The sequence below is a fragment of the Talaromyces proteolyticus genome (genome assembly GCF_021365285.1).
Source record: "Talaromyces proteolyticus strain PMI_201 chromosome Unknown BGW36scaffold_5, whole genome shotgun sequence".
Classification (NCBI taxonomy): Eukaryota; Fungi; Ascomycota; class Eurotiomycetes; order Eurotiales; family Trichocomaceae; genus Talaromyces; species Talaromyces proteolyticus.
In genome coordinates this window covers 2,770,958-2,788,688 of record NW_025764281.1, presented here as the reverse complement: position 1 = coordinate 2,788,688, position 17,731 = coordinate 2,770,958, and the positions used below count along the sequence as shown (strand labels likewise).

At 45.9% G+C, this 17,731-nt stretch overlaps 7 protein-coding genes across 7 annotated transcripts; 3 read left to right on the top strand and 4 right to left on the bottom strand.

Annotated features, from left to right (window-relative positions):
* Window positions 1-501: 501 nt before the first annotated feature.
* On the top strand, window positions 502-1,775 carry BGW36DRAFT_416609 (putative short-chain dehydrogenase; the record flags this gene model as incomplete). The annotated part of the gene is made up of 3 exons (XM_046219348.1): window positions 502-1,164; window positions 1,191-1,233; window positions 1,391-1,775. 3 exons carry the CDS (start codon window positions 502-504, stop codon window positions 1,495-1,497), a joined length of 813 nt encoding a protein of 270 aa, XP_046073772.1. The 3' UTR covers window positions 1,498-1,775.
* A 512-nt stretch (window positions 1,776-2,287) lies between these two features.
* Window positions 2,288-4,293, top strand: BGW36DRAFT_159072 (uncharacterized protein). The gene is made up of 4 exons (XM_046209566.1): window positions 2,288-2,444; window positions 2,507-3,109; window positions 3,172-3,330; window positions 3,392-4,293. Exons 1-4 carry the CDS (start codon window positions 2,385-2,387, stop codon window positions 4,016-4,018), a joined length of 1,449 nt encoding a protein of 482 aa, XP_046073771.1. The 5' UTR covers window positions 2,288-2,384; the 3' UTR covers window positions 4,019-4,293.
* A 352-nt stretch (window positions 4,294-4,645) lies between these two features.
* Window positions 4,646-5,702, bottom strand: BGW36DRAFT_426968 (putative RTA1 domain protein; the record flags this gene model as incomplete). Its single annotated transcript, XM_046220345.1, has 3 exons — window positions 4,646-5,256; window positions 5,324-5,416; window positions 5,483-5,702. The coding sequence occupies 3 exons, from the start codon at window positions 5,700-5,702 to the stop codon at window positions 4,646-4,648; spliced, it is 924 nt and encodes a 307-aa protein (XP_046073770.1).
* A 2,180-nt stretch (window positions 5,703-7,882) lies between these two features.
* BGW36DRAFT_377726 (uncharacterized protein) lies at window positions 7,883-8,333 on the top strand (the record flags this gene model as incomplete). The annotated part of the gene is made up of 1 exon (XM_046216018.1): window positions 7,883-8,333. A coding segment is annotated over one exon (208 nt), but the record flags the coding sequence as incomplete, so codon positions are not given.
* BGW36DRAFT_426967 (putative serine carboxypeptidase) lies at window positions 8,155-9,860 on the bottom strand (the record flags this gene model as incomplete). Its single annotated transcript, XM_046220344.1, has 4 exons — window positions 8,155-8,258; window positions 8,311-9,012; window positions 9,063-9,629; window positions 9,689-9,860. The coding sequence occupies 4 exons, from the start codon at window positions 9,858-9,860 to the stop codon at window positions 8,155-8,157; spliced, it is 1,545 nt and encodes a 514-aa protein (XP_046073768.1).
* Window positions 9,861-10,448: 588 nt separating this feature from the next.
* On the bottom strand, window positions 10,449-13,115 carry BGW36DRAFT_159002 (Up-regulated during septation-domain-containing protein). Its single transcript, XM_046209565.1, has 5 exons — window positions 12,981-13,115; window positions 12,773-12,913; window positions 12,423-12,720; window positions 11,476-12,359; window positions 10,449-11,418 (listed from the first exon to the last, which is right to left on the bottom strand). The coding sequence occupies exons 1-5, from the start codon at window positions 12,990-12,992 to the stop codon at window positions 10,906-10,908; spliced, it is 1,848 nt and encodes a 615-aa protein (XP_046073767.1). The 5' UTR covers window positions 12,993-13,115; the 3' UTR covers window positions 10,449-10,905.
* A 2,446-nt stretch (window positions 13,116-15,561) lies between these two features.
* On the bottom strand, window positions 15,562-17,227 carry BGW36DRAFT_293279 (putative UDP-glucoronosyl and UDP-glucosyl transferase; the record flags this gene model as incomplete). Its single annotated transcript, XM_046210986.1, has 2 exons — window positions 15,562-17,114; window positions 17,167-17,227. 2 exons carry the CDS (start codon window positions 17,225-17,227, stop codon window positions 15,562-15,564), a joined length of 1,614 nt encoding a protein of 537 aa, XP_046073766.1.
* Window positions 17,228-17,731: the final 504 nt, after the last annotated feature.

Genomic DNA, 17,731 nt, shown 5'->3' with positions numbered 1-17,731 from the left:
ATAATATCTAATATATATTGAATTATTATTAAAAAATAATTAAATAGAAATTTATTATTTTAATTTTTTTAATTTTTTATTTAAATAATTAATATTTAATAAATCATTCTAGGCTTATAATTATTAGCTAATTTTAGTATAAATTTTTTAATATAATATTACTATATTACTAAATTATAAAAAGGAAGAAGTTTAAATTTTAAATAACTAGTATGATGCCCCAATATTCGCGGGTCCATTCCAAGGAAAGATGTTCCTTGCCACCATCTTGCTAGAAGGTCCAGTTTCGGACTGTTTAGCTGCTAGTTAGATACGGAATGGTAGCACGCGTATATAAGTAATCTCAAACGCCACCAGTCGAGGGAAGTTCTCTCCTTCAAAAGGATATAGACTGGTCAGTCACTTTATGCCCAGAAAGTTTCTTCAAATTGGACGTATCCTGGAAGCATCATACAATTCAATATCCCTTGTGAAGACAGTTTACGTGAACCCAACGCAACGATGGGTAGCAATGCCGAGCTTTATCCAGGAAATGAATTGTTTAAATACTTTACCAAGACATGGCACAACAAGTCTTACCCCCAAATCTCTCCCGTCCGCCCCGAGCTATGGACCACTGACAGACTCGTCTTTATTACGGGCGGCGGTAGCGGCATCGGCAAGGCCACCGCAATCGCCTTCGCACATGCCGGTGCCAAAGTCATCGCTATCTTCGGGCGTCGTAACGACAGACTGCAGTCGGCTGCCGAAGAAATCCGTAAGGCCAACACCAATGGGACAACCAGCGTGATTTTTGACGGTGTTGATTTGAGCCAGCATGTGGCAGTGGACGCCGTCTTCGCCAGTGCTGTCAAGCAGGCTGGCGGAGCTAAGATTGACGTCTTCATACACAACGCCGGCATCCTCCAGACACTCGGCACTGTCGCCGGCTACGACGAGGAGGAGTACCGCAAAGGTCTGGAGCTGAACATGATTGGCGCGTTCAACACGGCCCAGGCGATGTTGCCCCTGCTGGCACCCAAAGCCAAGGTGTTCAACGTCTCGTCGTGTATTGCACACATCAGTCCCCTGCTTGGCTCATGGAAATACGCCGCAACCAAGGCGGCAAACACTAAGATGTTCGACTACCTGCAGGCTGAACATCCGGATTTACATATTGTCAACGTCCAACCGGCGTCGTGAACACCGAGATCAATGCCGATACAGAGATGGCAGGGGTGGGACAAGATGATAGTAAGCAGATGTCCATTCATTCTCCCACTTCTTCCATCTCTGTGTCTCCACTGTTCAATTGTTCTGTCTTTATTGCGTTGGCTGATTGCTATTTGTAGTAAAACTCCCTGCTCACTTCCACGTCTGACTTGCATCCCGTGAAGCCGAATTTCTCAAGGGAAGTTCGTCTGGGTCAACTGGGATGTGGATGAACTGAAGGCTCGTGCCGACGGCATCAAGGACTCGCTACTCTTGAGAGTGTTGTTGAACGGTGTGCCATTGTAGAACTGAAATGGCAGAAGAAGATCATTCATTATTCCCGGGTCGAATCTGTGTATAGAATCGGATAACCAAATTTAAGACACTACATGGTGCCAGCTTGGGTAGCTCGTGGGGTTTAAAAAATACGTTAGAACTTAGTACTAACCTGCGACTAGGCCGTGGTTAGTCACTCATAAATGAGGTGAGTCTAGCCTAGTTGCAAATAATCCACCACCTATTCTCCTTACTCCTAACTTTGGCACAATCATTGCACTAAGTGGGTACAGGTTCGAATAAGGGGCCAATTTCCTAGTGTCGAATGGAATTCCCAAATACGTTAAGCTAGAAACGGCTCCACTCCGAAAAGACTCTGAAGACCGGCTTGAAAAGTGGTCGTCATGGGCCAGGGACAGGTCAAAGCTTAAATGGATTAAGCAGCCAAGAGCCTACGAGATTACAGCCGCACCTAAAACTCATTACTATTGTTCATGTGTTGAACCCTTCTTCCAACTCCCACTGTCTGATCTAAAGCAATGAATAGTACCATATATATAGAAATCGTTTTTTTATGCCATCTGACCCTATTTATAAGCAACAGCACTCAATTCATGTCAGAATGCCTAGTTGGTTCCATGTTGGAGAAGTTGTTCAATTTTAAAAAATTGGTCGATTTTCGCGCGATCGTGCATTGGGCGGGAACGTGCACTGGGCGGTGGACCACAGTAGCTTAACCAATCACACGTTGACACATCTTTGGCTAGTATACAGTATAAGACCTGGGAAATACTTTTAAATCTTGCATTCTGACTGAGAGGTACGAATCTGTTTCCGTATCGAGAAGGTGAATCGTATATGGCCACGTCTGCTTCACATCTACAGAGTACAGTAATTCATTCTCACCACACGATAACATGCCTAATGTGGGACGACCTAGCCGCGATTGCTATGCATGTCGCAAACGACGCGTTAAGGTATAGTAACCTGTTTAATTTTTTAGAATGTACAATTCATTAATAGGATCTGAACCGAGTAGTGCGACCTCATACGACCAGAGTGTAACCAGTGTCAAAGAAAAGGACTGCCATGCCCAGGATATCGAGATGAGTTGGACATGCGTTTCCATGTGGAGAGCGTTTCTTCCTTTCAGTCGCATATTGGTAAAGACCGCCGTAGAACAAGCAATCAAGATGAGGGTAAACCTTCTGCCTTGATTGACACCCGATTTCAATGTGCGGTCACGGGCCAGCTGAAATGTCATCCAACGCCAGCTGATCCATCTCCTCATTCATCTGAACGATGCTACACTCTCCAGTATCGTCTAGCTGAACCAATGAAGGATCATTTTATGGCTTTGGCCATGCATAATTTTAAATTATCCCTTTATTTGGATGAACGCATCTACAGCACCATTCTACGCGTCGTTTCTAAAGCAGAAACAGGGTCTGTTCTCTACCAGGCTTGTAACGTCATTGGTTGTTCTTATATGGCAAACACAACTATGTCTATTGAGGTTCTCTCTCATCAACCAAGGGCATACGGAGATGCTATTACTGCTATAAATCTAGCCCTCCATAAAGCTGGAGAAAGCAAAACCGACAATACTTTCTTGGGCATCTTGCTATTATCCATGTATAAGGTGAGCCGCAGGAATAAAATCTTTTTTACATCATTTATTTTACTAAGTGGCTTAATATTAAGCTTTTTTCAACTGGACAAACCACCGTGAACTCTGTTCTTGGATCTTCTGAATGGAAAGTCCACAGTTCTGGACTGATACAGTTAACTCAACTACGAGGTCTGGAGAATTTTAGCACACCGGATAAGCGAAATTTGCTCGTAATTTTCTATAATATGCTGGTAAGACTAATTTTGTCTCTATTCACCTTATATTTAATAACCAAGTTGACATTTGTCCCAGTTAATGCAAGCTATCGTAACTGGCCGACCCCCTCCCAAAGCTATCTTGGTATGGATTCAAGGGTTCTACCAGTCTTGTGACCCATCAGAATATCCCGTGGTTCGACATCTTATTTTCTCCTATCACTGTTCAGCCCTTTGCAGTCGTATTAGATGCCTCCTTAATCTAGGAAACCTTGAAAAGGTGCTATCTGATTCACATTCTATCCTGCAAGACATGGAATACCTCGAAAAGGAAACGTACCCCTTATCTCATGAGAATCCCATCACGGACTATATTATAGAACCGCCATTGGTATTGTGCAGTGATACTGATCCAGTGGGCCAGTTTTCTATAGATCAATACATCCATCAAATCCATATCAGAATGCGAGTCTCACACCACATCCTGGAATTTCTCTCCAAAGCTTCTAGAGCCCCATATTGCACACCCGAGCAGCGAATCAGTTTCACCCACTTTCAACGTCGCGGCGTTGAAGAACTTCAGGCGCTTGCGAGTAAAGTTTCACTCATTTCAGCTACAGATCCCGATAAGTATTCTCATGCCCGCCTCGTTTACATTGATCTATACCTCAACCCGCACCTGTCCTCGAGAATCAGATGCCGCAACGTGCTGTTGTGGCAATAACTACACCTGCCTCCCCAACAGGAGGTATCTAAATGATGCCTAAAAACTCGACCAGCCGCTGGCGTAGTTCACGGCAGATGTTACTGGGAGTGGAGATATACAATGATTGCTTCCATTCCTCAACTTGAGAGCCGGGATCTGGAGTTCTGTCATTCCCGCAAGGGAATAAATGCCTCTAAGGAACCTAATTCTAAAACCATCTAGAGTTAGCTTTCCAACATGGCTTGTCAAATGAGGAAAATATGGCGCTGAAACTAAGAAAAATTATAAACGGTACTATTAGTATTACTCACTTAGATGCTTACTGAACAACTTTAAGTAAAGAAGGTAAACCCAATAACATCACGTAGAACCGCTTTTGCTACAACATTCCTAATCACGGTGCTGCCATAGACCCCTCTTCACCAGGAGATGTGGGTGTTCGGGACCCACGTGTTCGAACGATAGAAGCGAGCCCAATTCGTACAAGTCAAGAGATATCTAGTTCTATTTACCCCGTACAGCCTTCAAGTAAATCCTTCTAACGTCCGAAGCGGTAGATATTATCTATCTCCATACGCGTAGCTAACCCTATCTATCTCCATACGCGTAGCCCTTTAGAGTTATTCTTCATGCAATGAGGCTTGACTATGCTGTCTTCGCCTCGCTCATATAGACACGAACCGTGTCTGCCTTATCAGCTTCCCCATTCGTCAAATCGACCTCCTTTCGGTGTGGTAGAAACCAGGCGGGGTGGAACACATTGAATATGGCGACAGCCAAGATCATCATGCAGCCATCCAGAACAATGAAATATCTCTCTGTTGAAATTATAGGACCGGACCAGCCTTGCAACAATTCAATCGTTCGGTATATGCTTCTGACATAGATGCACAGTACAGAAAAGGCAGTGGCGCTGAATAACGGCAATACTGAGCCCTGCAAGGTACGCAACAGATCAAGTCGTATCACGCGAACCAGAAAATCGATGGCGAAGATGACAAAGACGGTTATTGACGCCATCTGGAAAACAATGCCGCCGACCATCAAGTTCGTGCCAGGTTTAGTATTGCCGTTGATCTTGTTGGTTGCAGAAGAGGCCATACCACCACCAACAGCCTGTATGACGAGTGAGATGACATCACAGGTGCTGAAGATACATAGGTATAGCGTAGGACTGAGGATGGAAGATTTACGCCCAAGGAGGCGAATGAATTCCCCGAGAATGATGTATATACCAGCCGTAAAAAAGGTCGGAGCTTCTTTCAGTCAGCCTTTTCCTTCTAATAACATTTCCAACCGAAATGACTGCAAAGGCGGGGTTACCAAGAATAAGAGTCGATGTTTGCATCAAGAAAGGAGTCATCTTGTAGGGGCAATGTGCAGACCATGTCCGGGCTGCCCAACCCAGTATTTCAACTATGCAATGATAAGCCATTTGACTAAACTTGAAATTCTCCAGTTGCTCATAATGTCCAGTCTTACCCAGGGTACCAATGGAAAATAGCACATAGGACCATTTCCTCTTCCAGGAAAATTGTGCTGTGTGGATTGCTAAGGAAAGCCCAAACAAGACGCAAAAGGCCACTCCAGCGCCTAGAGATGGGACATAGTTATACGGAGGCTTGAATCCTTCGACGTAGGCCGCGCATTTTGCGTCTCGTAGAGCTAATTTTATCTGCTGATATTCGGTGGACTCAGACATGTTCACGGTGATACTGTAATGCCAAGTCGATCTATCTAGATAGCGAGAAGGAATCAGATCGTGGAAGTAGTCCGTATAGAAGTCTTGAAGAGGAGAGACGAGAGAAAGGAGAGAAAGGTATCAGTCGAGCAACCTTGGCGGTCTTTAATCAAATGTAGAAGAGCACACTAGGGACCCTAAATCTGTACCATGTTATCAGGTGCATAATAGTATTCTGGTGGGGTCCCTTAAGCCTCCTCATCGATTTTCCCCTTCAATGTAAACTCCCAGAGAAACGGACCCCAATTTCAACAGAATATAATCACCGAGCTGAGCTTAGATAGAAGCGTGTTCTCATTACAGAATAGTTTGTGAATGGGTTTCCGAAATAGGCTTCGTCGACCTTTACGATGGCAGCTAAACTCTTCTTCAATCTAATTTAAGAATAAAATCGGAGTTCAAAAGACATGACCATGTCGACCATATCGACTATATTTGAGTTTTTATTATTCAGCTCTCTAATGCTAGGTAAACTTAATTAACGCTAGTCTTTGTTTTTCGGGAAATCCATGAGAGGCTAAGGTCAGAAGTGAAAAACTCAGCCAATAAAAAGCCCGATCTAGGCTGATTAATTTACTCACAGAAAAGCTACGACCGACCGACTGTTACAACTAAGCCGACTAATATTACTCGACGCGCTCCGCGCACAGCGGGCCTGAAACAATGAGGATTGGAAAAGAGCACTCAAAATTAGTCGTGTGATAATACCTCAATAAAAGACACTTATAAGTCTTATATGATTGATCTGGGAACGAGGTTATGTAGATGCAATTTCTGGTGGTGGCCCCGCGGTATCCTAGTGTTATGACTCGATACGCGTTGAGGACTGTCCCATGATTGCTGAAGTGGCTTTTCGACTATAAATAAGGTATGGAGAGATTTGCTACGAATTAGCAAATCAAAGTGCTGTATTTTAATCATGGCGTCAAAATAAAATGGGCTTTTAATGTAGCCGCTAATAACGTATTTCACCCGCGTATGAGTCAGACCCCTAAGTGTTACGAAACCAACTGGCATGAGGATAAGATGAGGTTAAAGGAAATCATCTTTAAGATACTAATATTATAATTAATTACTATAATTATATATAGCTTATTTATTAAAAATGTAAAATTATGAATTATATATAAATTATGAATAATAGATATAATGATCTAAGATATCTATAGATCGTAAATATATAAAAAAAACGATAGTATAGATATCTATATAAAAGGGATATAAGGCTCTAGTATAGTGTCGAAGGTATACAAAGAACATAAAGAGTTTCGATCTATAGTACGGAATCTAATAGATTGAGGCACGCACTGTCGTCATGCAGTGCAGCCTAATAAATGATGTCCACATCAAAGCACTTTCTTGCTGCATAAGCGAACCATAAACGCCCAGTCCTCCACGAGTCGCGTATCCGAGTAGCAAGAGATGACCGATCCTCTAGATTGTTTTAATGTTGTTTTCCTTTCCACTTGTACCAGCGCCTGTAGGACTTGATCCATTCTGGGCTCGTATAGGGCCAAAAGTTTATCCATAGAGTAACACTCATGTCATGATATAAGGGTTTTCACCATGGTGAGACCATCCAGAGCTATAGATAGATATTCTTTGTGTACCTCTGGCTATATATTAGAGCCCTAGGTCTCTTGTGTACTGCTAGAAAAAATCTTCCCTGTATATTTAGAATGCACAAATTCCTTAGATCGTTACAGCTCAAGCCACATTTCCGGTCCAGACGCAACACCACCAAGGCGGACCATACGTGAACTCGGCCGGCATGGCATTCGTAGACTCGAAATCAAGCATGGTAATAATATTGGCGTTTCTGGATTTACAAGTATGTTCGACGGTTGCATGTTATTGCGTAATAGTATAAATGGTCTATTGTTCTCAGCATAATATTTTGAGATGGGTAACGAACTATCTCTGAGCAATTTCTGGATCATTAGTGAGGTTGCGCTGAGTTTTAAGGTCGGCTAGATACTTATTCGCGAATGATCTCTGGTAATTGCTTGCGCGGTCAAACGGTGCGATACGAAATTGATCATCAGGGTAGCCGACAACATGCCATGTACCTTAAATGTGGTCTTACGAAATAGCTCCGATGCGAGGAACGTAAATTGAGAAAGTTGAAGTATGTAATGGGCGATGAGGGACCAGTGTCATTATCTATGGGGTTCCACCATAGTGGAACCATTTAATGTCATTCCCATTACGATATATGGATTCTTTGTATACCTTAAGCCATATATTAGAGCTCTGTGTTCCTCATGTACCCAAATAACCATCTTCTATATATTATTGGATTACAGAGCATGCTTAGATTGTTACAGTACATGTACAGGAATCGACTGAATCGTCACGTCTCACAGGTTTCTACTTACGTCCATTGATATATAGCGAACTGACATGTCCTGAATTACTGCAACGTCGTGAATGGACCCGGTTCGTGAAGACTATGAATGCGTCCGAGCAGAAACTCGAGCTGGCGATATGCTGCGCCAGGGACATATTGTGGAATTTCTATGATAATCCATTAAATTTGGAATCTTTAAAAAAGAGAAAAGGGATTTACCATGGCCCGAACCATATACGGTGGTGAATGTCAAGCCACGCTCTGTATGGGCCGTACCCAGAACACCCGCGCCACCATCCCAGGTATTCGGGTCAGAAAGTATACCAGAGGTGTAGGGAACGAGTAATGGTTCAATAGGCGGTTTCTGGAAACCCTGGACACCATTCCAAGTAATATTTTGGATCGTTGCCAGAGTTCCATTCATAAATAGTAGGTAATCGTACCACCCATGGCCAATTATGACATTATTGGTAGCCTCGATAACCTTTGGTAGCGGGCCCAGAGCGCTGGGTACAGAGGTATCACCTTCTGGGAGAACGCTATTCACGCAGACTGAATAGTCTGTCGGTGGTGCGTGCAACGCCTTTTGAACGTCAGAGCGATTAAAGTAATCATTCGGACCACCTGCAAGGGATGGGAAGCCCATGACGTCCCAGGGGTAAGGGCAAAAATCAGTTAGATGGTATATGTTGAAGCACGGGTTAACGAGTGCAGCCGCAGCTGTGATCTCATTCCAGAGGGCACATTCGTTACTCGAAATATCAGGTGCAATCGGGAAGGTCTTTGGTGGTGGATATGTCAACGCCTCGTTGAGAAATTTTGTTAAACCACACTTCTCGTCTTTTGCATTAATGTACTTCATAAATGTGTTGTTTAGATTGAAGACAGACGAAAAGTGATTGAGTGCTGCAACAGCCGGGGCTTTTTTGTTCTATTAGTCACTATTTCTCTTGATGCTAAAGGCAGCTCACCATTGATGAGGATAGCGTCATCATTAATAGATGGGTCATTAATCTGGATACCTTTCAGGTTAAAATGTTTGGTATCGTTTTGGTCAAGGAACCCCTCTGCGATGTATGGAATATACTGTCCAGCATAACTCTCTCCAGTTATGTACACTTTGTAGCCCTGCATGGCAAAGGTATCGATGAACCGACGCCAGAAGTCATTGAACTGTTTAGATACATCGAGTTCGTTTTTGACTGTGGCTGGTCCCGGGGAAAGGCCTGTTCCAGCAGGTTGGTCAATATAGACAATGTTGGTAAGGTTGTTCCATGAGTACATGTTGCGAACTGGCTCGTATGTGCCGGATTGCCAGAGGAAAGGCCCATTTTCCTGCAGTAGTCCGTCAAGGGAACTGCACCCAGGTCCACCATTCAGCCAAATGGTGATCTCTTTTTTTGCCGCCGGATTCATTGACGGGAAAAACCAGAAGAAGAGGCTTGAGCTGCCATGTGGTGTGTTGGAGAGAGTCCCGGCATACGATTCGCCGATATCAAAGGGGACCGAAGGAAAGTTGGTGCCGTTGACGAAAAATTCTGCCAAATTCAATTCAGCTACTCGTATTCCATAGCGAGTCAGAACACGATCTACTTACTCTCCGTTGAATTGGTCAGGAATTGGAATTTGGCCGACTCGGCCTCAGCCTCGAAAATGCCTTTGTTGGCTGTGGAAACCATCGGCCCCGCCTTTCTGGCGAGGGAGTGCGGGTTGCTCTGCAGGGCAGCTCCCGCAGCCACGAGAGATGTGAACACAGTCAGGCCGCGCATTGTGGCGTTTCTCGATTAATTGGATGCGTGAATGGGACACAAAGGAGCGGGATAGTGCAATTATATACTACATTATTGGGACAGGATTGCGGCTGCCTTGATTTTCCTCTAGATTGTTTGAGTATCGGGGGATTTGCACCCGGACATGTGCGATCGACGGATGATAGGCAACTTTGATTACTGTGGTGGAGAAATCTAGGAACATATAGCTCTGTTTAAGGGCTGTAAGCGAATCACAGGCCCTAGACGTGTTTGCCGGCGTTGACGACTCCTGCAGATCCCTCTCCCCGACGTAGCAATACTACGATACCATAAAATGCCACGGTGGAGATCTCGCAAAATTAGGGCGGCGTATGTTCCTTTAGAAGGTTAGCGCAGATTCTCTCTTCGTGTAAACATCCAATCAATCGGTGGTTGTCATGTTAATTAGCAAAAATATGCAACCTGTCGAAATGACGCAACCGAGGAGGATAGGTTAGGCTATATAGAAATAAATTTTTTAAAGAAAGGATCGGATGCAATATGTGAGGGTGCAGCCAGTGCTGCCTACACGCTCAGGCAGCGGTCAGGTTTGCACACACGATAGATAAAATTTCACGAAGTATAGATTCCTTTTCAGTGCTTAGCTATTCGAGTAAATGTGACAGTAATATTATCCAATATTACCTGGTCCATCTCACATTACACCAATATCTCGGTATTAATCCGCAACACGCGGGTGGTGTCGTGGTCTCAAATGGGTTTCCACACCACCACCCCGTTGTTATATAGATATATCACAAAGAAAAGCGAAAGACCAGGGTGGCATTAAATATAGGTCTCGCCCGTGGAGTAGCTGGTTGGAAGAAATGTAATTGAAATATTTTCGTCGATTTGCATGACGTCGGAAATGGAAAAAGGGGAAAAGCAAATAACGGTCATGAGCAAAGAGTCTTGTCAGGGTAAAGTGGCGTTGTGCACGTTATATTTGACGGTTCATCTTAGTCATACAACATCGTTCAACATCATTAGTATGTTTCAATTATTCCATCATATCGTTATGTGTTTAAGCTGTCACAGCACTCTCTAGACAAGGAGAGGGATCTCGGGATGGGCTCATGTCGTCCATTTGTCGTTGAATATCCGCAAGCAGATCCTCTATGTCTGCATCCGCATAGACTCCAGAATCTGCGTAGATTTTTATTGACTCCCGAGCAGCGTCGGAGCCAGTCTCGGAATTAAAAGGACTTTGAGGTGGAGTATGGTGTGGTAGCGGTGGACCTTGTGAGGATGCCGTGGCCGATAATATTAGAGAGGCGGCAACATGCTCTAGCAGCTTCTGACGAACACAAGTTCGCCTGTGCTCAACTTGCTCGAGCTTGTTAATCCATTCGTCGATGGAACGATCCAGCTCCGCCAGAGCCTCACCTTGCCTCAGCATATTCTCGCGATAGTTTATTGTCGACCGTGGTGAACGAAGAAAGTTGATCATCCGCTCGTGTAAACGGTTGCGCCCTGTGCGAAGAGATTTATGAGTGTTGCGAAGGTAATCGCAGCGTTCGTCGAGAACACGAAGCTCCTTTAGTAAAGTATGAGTACTTTGTCAAGGCTCGGGTTAATGAGTGGGAAATCTTGCCTGCGACATAGCTTTAACATCATCATATCTCAGCACCTTGAATTTCTGTGCTTGAATCTTGGCCTGGGTTTGTATTTTCTCGACATCTGACGGAGGAAATTGTACTGGAGCATCTATTACATCAAATCCCGGAGGTATTGTCGCGAAGCTAATCCGCTCCGAAGAGATAGACTGCTTAGTTACTATTTCGCCCTTGGCGCGGCGTTTGTTCGGTCGGCCACGTGCCATGATCGACTTTTCAGTCGACACATATTTCACATGTTCTTTGGTGGGGATCGGCTTTCGGTTTTTTTCTGGACATTCGGTCTTTGTTGGCATAACAGAGCCGGATGCGCTCTCGCTTCGCTTGTGAAGCCGAGCAGTGATAGGGGCAGGTGGATAGAAGTCCATTGCAGTGGATGCGCGAGGCTGCGTTACTAGTGGGCGTGCTTGATGGGTAATGTGCACTATGTTTACTGAAGGCTCGGCCTTGGCGATATTTGTGTCGATTCTCAGGGGCAACTTCGGTGATGACAAATTGTACTTGGAGGCTAGTCGTCCCTCTTGATTCAATGCAGCACGGGTAGTCAAGCGAGGTGACTTGGGTGGCACCGGGGGTTTCTCTTCCTCATCACAGTCTCCTTTTAGTTCAAAAGACTTTCCAACGATATTGGCCGAAGGGGATGTTTTATCTGCGGTCGGTGTTCTTTCGGCGGCCTCTTTCAGCTTGTCGTTGAAGGGAGTAGCGGCAGCTATCTTGGTTTCATCATCGCTATCTGCGAACCAGATGAAACGCTCAGAAACAGGAATCAACGTTGATTCTTCGTGCAATATAGAGGGGGTTGATGGCCCACCGGGGGCGCTGTATGACCTTTCATGCACGGGAAACCTCCCTGGGATGGTTGCTAGAAGGCAATATTTAGCATCCGAAGCAGTAGAATTTCGGCCTCGACGATACGTATACTTACGAGAATCCATTCGAGGATGGTGACCGGCAACCATGATTCCTCTGCCCAACTCTGGGAAGCTAAGTTTTCGCCTGGCTGATAAGGAGCGTATCTTGGGCGGAGATTGAGTCGATGTGGCTGGCAAAGACGTGCTGAAGTGGGTTTCCGTTAACTTGCGAGCGACTTTGGCTCCTTCTACCAGATTTGCCGAGACAGCCTTCTTCAAGACAGGCCACAAGTTGTAATGCTTTGGCCGTTCTGTTGCTGGATTGCCGGCCCTCCAGTAGGCATCGGGAAATTGGACTTTATTGTTTTCAATCTAGTCGACAGTAAGTGTTCTGCTAGCCATGAGATGACGACGATCCGCCTACCTCGACGCGAGTTTCTCTGGCAACGATGTTGTTGAGGCCAAGACTGACATAGTTGGCGGGCAGTTCCATGTCTTGTTCGGCCGTGGTCGACCTGTCCATGGGGGGAGGCGGGGGGATTAAAGTATTATCCATGGCAATTGACTATGATTAATATCTTCAGACAACCACGATCAAGCAGTGGCGTTGTGACTAGCACGCCCACACGCACCTCCAGACACATGACGGAGGGAGCGTCGGAATCTTGTATATTAGTGAGGCGCCCCGTGCTCGTGTTAAGCGTAGCAGTGTGAAACCAGATGCAGCAGGCTAAGGTTATCAGTACAGGAAGCCAATCCGGTTGCACCAACAACAGGCAGCCTAACCAGTCGCGACTCAGAGGCAGCAGCGGGGTTAGTACTTGGTACTTGCGCCTGGAGAACGCTGGCGATGGCACTGGAGAGGGAATGCTGCTGGATGCTGGTGGTTGATGGGATCAAGTAACCCTAAGGATGGCTGGTTGGGAAGGAGCGGAAGGGAGAGGGAAGGCACGGGGAAGCCCAAGGGAAAGAGGTTCCTTCCTGTTCTGGAAGGCGAGGGGCTGCCCACATCCAGCCTAGCGCGTGTCAACCATGACTATCCGTTCTCAATTTCGGTCGCGGCCTCACCCTTTTCCCCTTCGTCGATCATCACACTGCCCGTATGAGGGTGCCGGTGTCTGGCAGCCATAAACGGCTAACATCGCCATCCTAGTTTAGACTTGTCTAGTTCTACCCCTCCTCCACGCCCCGCCACGAGGATTAGACTGTGGGTATTAATTAACTGTTGCTCCAGACTCGTCTCAGGTCGGATTTATCTCGCCGCCGCCATGCTGCCATCGCCATCTCATCATCTCATCTGCAGCAGCAGCATCGTCGTCGTCGCCTGCCAAATCGAAATTTTCACCAGCACAGAGCTCTCGGGGAGCGAATAAACTACACCGCGAAGGATTCCGGGCCGGTGTTCTGCTTGGGGCTAGACCCGCTATCACCAGCTCTGAAATCGAACTAGTTTGTCGCAAAACTCGAAATCATGCTTTCCATGACCCCTTCCCCAGGAACGCAAACGCGAAACCATTCCGGTCGCCCCGCTCAGCCTTCACTCCTGATTCGGGGATATGACACATCACATATTAGGCGTAGTACTAGAGGAGCTGGCGTATGCTGAAACTGATTTCGACCTGCTCTGTACGCGTTACGCAGGCCATGCTCCAACGCCTTAGCCATCTAGATTAGTATTAATTGGGAATCTGACCAAATGTGAGAACATGCTAAGATGGACTAGGCCGTCAAGCTCCCCGCTCTGGTCTAGTCTCCTCAGGACTAAGGGTGTTCGTCTCACCATGAGGGGCCGGTCTGTAACACACCCATGTCCGCCGCACGGCCAGACCACTTTGGTATTACTTGTATTACTTGACAAATACTGCGTAATCGGCAAGTTTACCCCTGGCAGAGACGTTGAGAAGCGATCAATGAGTCGTATGTTTCGCCCGATCTCCAACCCAATATAAATTAATCACATCTAAATTTGGGCGATGATGCAATGGACAGGAGTATCACATCTTAAGCTTCTCGAGAATAGCAGCCGGTATTTCCAAATTTCTCACTCACGACGTGTCTCAGTTGATGGACTAACCTATACAAGCTTGTAGGCGTCCGTCGACGGCACTTCCATTCTGCATGTTCGCGATGGCCGTTAGCAACTAACCGGATCCTAATTGACACGCGAGTCCGGTTGACGATTCTAGAAAACACCACCCCGAAGAGCAAAAGAGAGAAATAGACGCTAAATTTGCTTATCTTGATCTAGGAGCTATTAGATAGATCTCCTACCTATTTTGTCTTGAATTTCTCTTCTCGAAGTGATCAATGATTTTAACTCGCCTATAATCATCCGATTCCCCCCTCCTTTCGGTTCAACGGGCTTATACGACATTCCCAATCAAGTCAAGAAATGCGCGAGTGGATAGCCGTACGAACTATCTATAGTTAAGTATAGTTGGGCCAAAATTCAGTCGCCATCAGCCCAGTATCCTCTGTGGATGATGGATGACCCGATTGTGGTCAGTTCATGTGATCATGCCCATCTTTCTCGATTGATTCATCATTTATGCATGCACTGCGACACGCCAAACCCTGAACCTTGCTAGAGTTTCCGACCTTTGCGTTTTGCTGCTTGGGATCGTTTGATGTGTTTGAATTACTATCGTATCTATAGTCATTATTGATTTTATTTCAGATTTTATTTCATTGAATTTTGTTCATTGTGGACAACATTAGCTGAAGCGGGCACTACATAGGTAGAACTGCGATATCAAAAGCCTTACTATCAAGGGGTACGATCCTTCCCTTCCATTTAGCCTCGAATCCTTGAAGCTCTAGATGATAACGAATCCGTAATCGCATCATCCAGTGGGGGAGGCCTGAACTAACCCTGCGGGCCAGCTGAGGCTCAGACCTCCAGTGAACTGCGATACTTAGACCTTATCGAGAACCTGTCCAGTCGCCCCCATTTAATATCAATATCATATTCATATTCATTAATGAGAACATCCATAGTTCCGTTTAGGCGGCCAGTTATGAACACTATTTACGACGGAATCCATCTCCTGCATATCTAAACCCTGCAGGGGTGTGTGTATATATGAATGTCTCCACACATGTACAATATGGTCAATAGTCTAATTACAGTATCTTTCTTCGCCAAATTGATGGCTCTAGTAATATGCAGGTTCGTTGGTTGAATTCTGCTCAATATACGCCGTGTTCATTTGATCAGGCTCGAGACTGTACCGAGCTGACCGCTTGCTGGATAATGGTCCGATTTCTCCAGGCATATTTCGCGACCAGTCCCAATGAGCAACCGATAGCCCCCATACTAAGTATCGTAGCAGCCTTCAGGTCCCAGTTCCGCGCTTTATACGTTGGCATTCGCATATCGGCTGTTTGAAGATGCATGGGGCGCAGCTCGCGGCCGTCTTGAAGCCGTAATTCGTTATCATAAAGGACTTCCTCGATTAGATCGGCGGCGTGGTATTTCCGCCGTGATGCTACGTGCGCGATGCGCTGCATTCGAAGCGAGTTTCGCGAATACTTTCCGTCCTTGTCTTCGAGCACTCGCCGCGCTTTGGTGTACAGTTCGTCGGGGGTGAAGTAAAACTTGTGCAGAGGCTCAGCCACACCTCCGTGCACTAGTCGTTCCATATTGGCAACCTGGTCGAAGAATACCCCCATAGTCAGCATGCGCTTGCCATGATACACTCCCTCGTTAGCACTAGAGCCTCCTCCATGGGTAAAGAAGAGCTTTGTAGATTCGTGAGCCAGCACGGCTCGTTGCGGCGCGAAGAATGGGAACAGCCAGGAGGGATTTTTCCCGTCGAGGAGATCACCCAAATTGTGGACGGTGCCTTGACGGTCTGTGAAACAATGATTGCGGTCCATGTCCTGACGACCATTCTTGCTAACTGCCCAAATCACTCCATCGATGACCTTGTCGTCTAGGAGCTGAAGCACCCCGGTTATAATTTTGGCGGTGTCATTACCGGACAGTATTACATGTGTTCCTAACGCGACATATATAACATTTTCATGTGCGACAAGAAACTTCCGACAAGCCTCATCTAGGAGCGCGTATTCATCGCTGAGTATAGGACCAATGGCTGCAGCCATCGGGGGTAGATCGCGAGGGGGCTCAAGGCCGAAAAATGAGTTGATGAAAACAAGGTAATCGGGTTTGCTGTGCGAGGGAAATGAGTATTTGACGCCGTGTTGACGGCGCATATTTTTGGTCCATCTAAAAAAGGGCAGTATTGTTGGAAGTCCCATAACGACAACCAACTCGTTTTTTATTCGGAGCCACATCGACGCATTCTCAGAAGTTGTAGTTCCCGGTAACTGAAACCCCGATTCCCCTGGGATATACGAACAGGGGAACATGAGGGCCGGCATTTGCGGGAACATCATGGCTATGGGGGTTTTATACTGGATGTGCATGTCCTTGATGGCATCAACAAAGAAGTCGCCAAAGATGAAATCTGGTCGGTCGGCTGGATCGTCCATGATTTTCTTCAACCCGTGGTAAGCGACCGGCCAGAATGAATCGAACATGTACTTTGACGGCATTGCTCCGGCAAGTGGATAGTCGGGGTTCCAGCGACGCATTCGCAGGTAGTGTTCCTCATATTGCTGTTCAGTTGGACCCTCACCGAGCAGATGCAACTTGGATACGAAGGGGTAGTTGGCGATGTAGTGCCCCTGCCCATTCAGCGTGGCGAACTCGATCGTGTGACCGCGGTCAGCCAGGACCTTTGCCACATCGAGGACAGGTGCTATCACAATCAGTGAGTAACTCTGTCGTTTTTTGTTCCAGATAGTAGGTACCTGCATGAGTAAAGCCACCAGTTGTGACAACCAGCAGGATCTTGCGTGGCGGCAGAGCCATCATTAGATAGTACGAAGCCAGTTGTGATAAACACCGTGATAGCTATGATGAGCACGGCAACATGCCAACAACTAGGATAGAAGGTAAACCAGTCTGAACCAAATTGAAGCCGTATATAACTGTATCAATTTATATCCATCGATGGGTCCTGCGCGGAGCAACCGGAGCAACGCCAACACTCCGTTTCCGCTTCCGGCTTTGGCTTAGGCGATCCGCAGACCTAGTCCGAACAGGATCTCGCCTCTTAACGATCTATAGGAAGATATTATTAATTATCATTCTGGGGGGCTTTTGGTGGGCTTTTGGAGAGGTAGTAGCTTGACATTACCGTGTATGATATGTTAACCGCCGAAATAAAACAGCTATTCTACTGTTTTATATTTTATTGAAGCTGTAGATTATTGCTGCTGAAGTTAAATGGTTAATAATATATATAGATGTTAAGATGGGCTATCTGATAGATATTCGCACACTTGGCGGCGGGATCCTGGTTTTGTTTGAGGG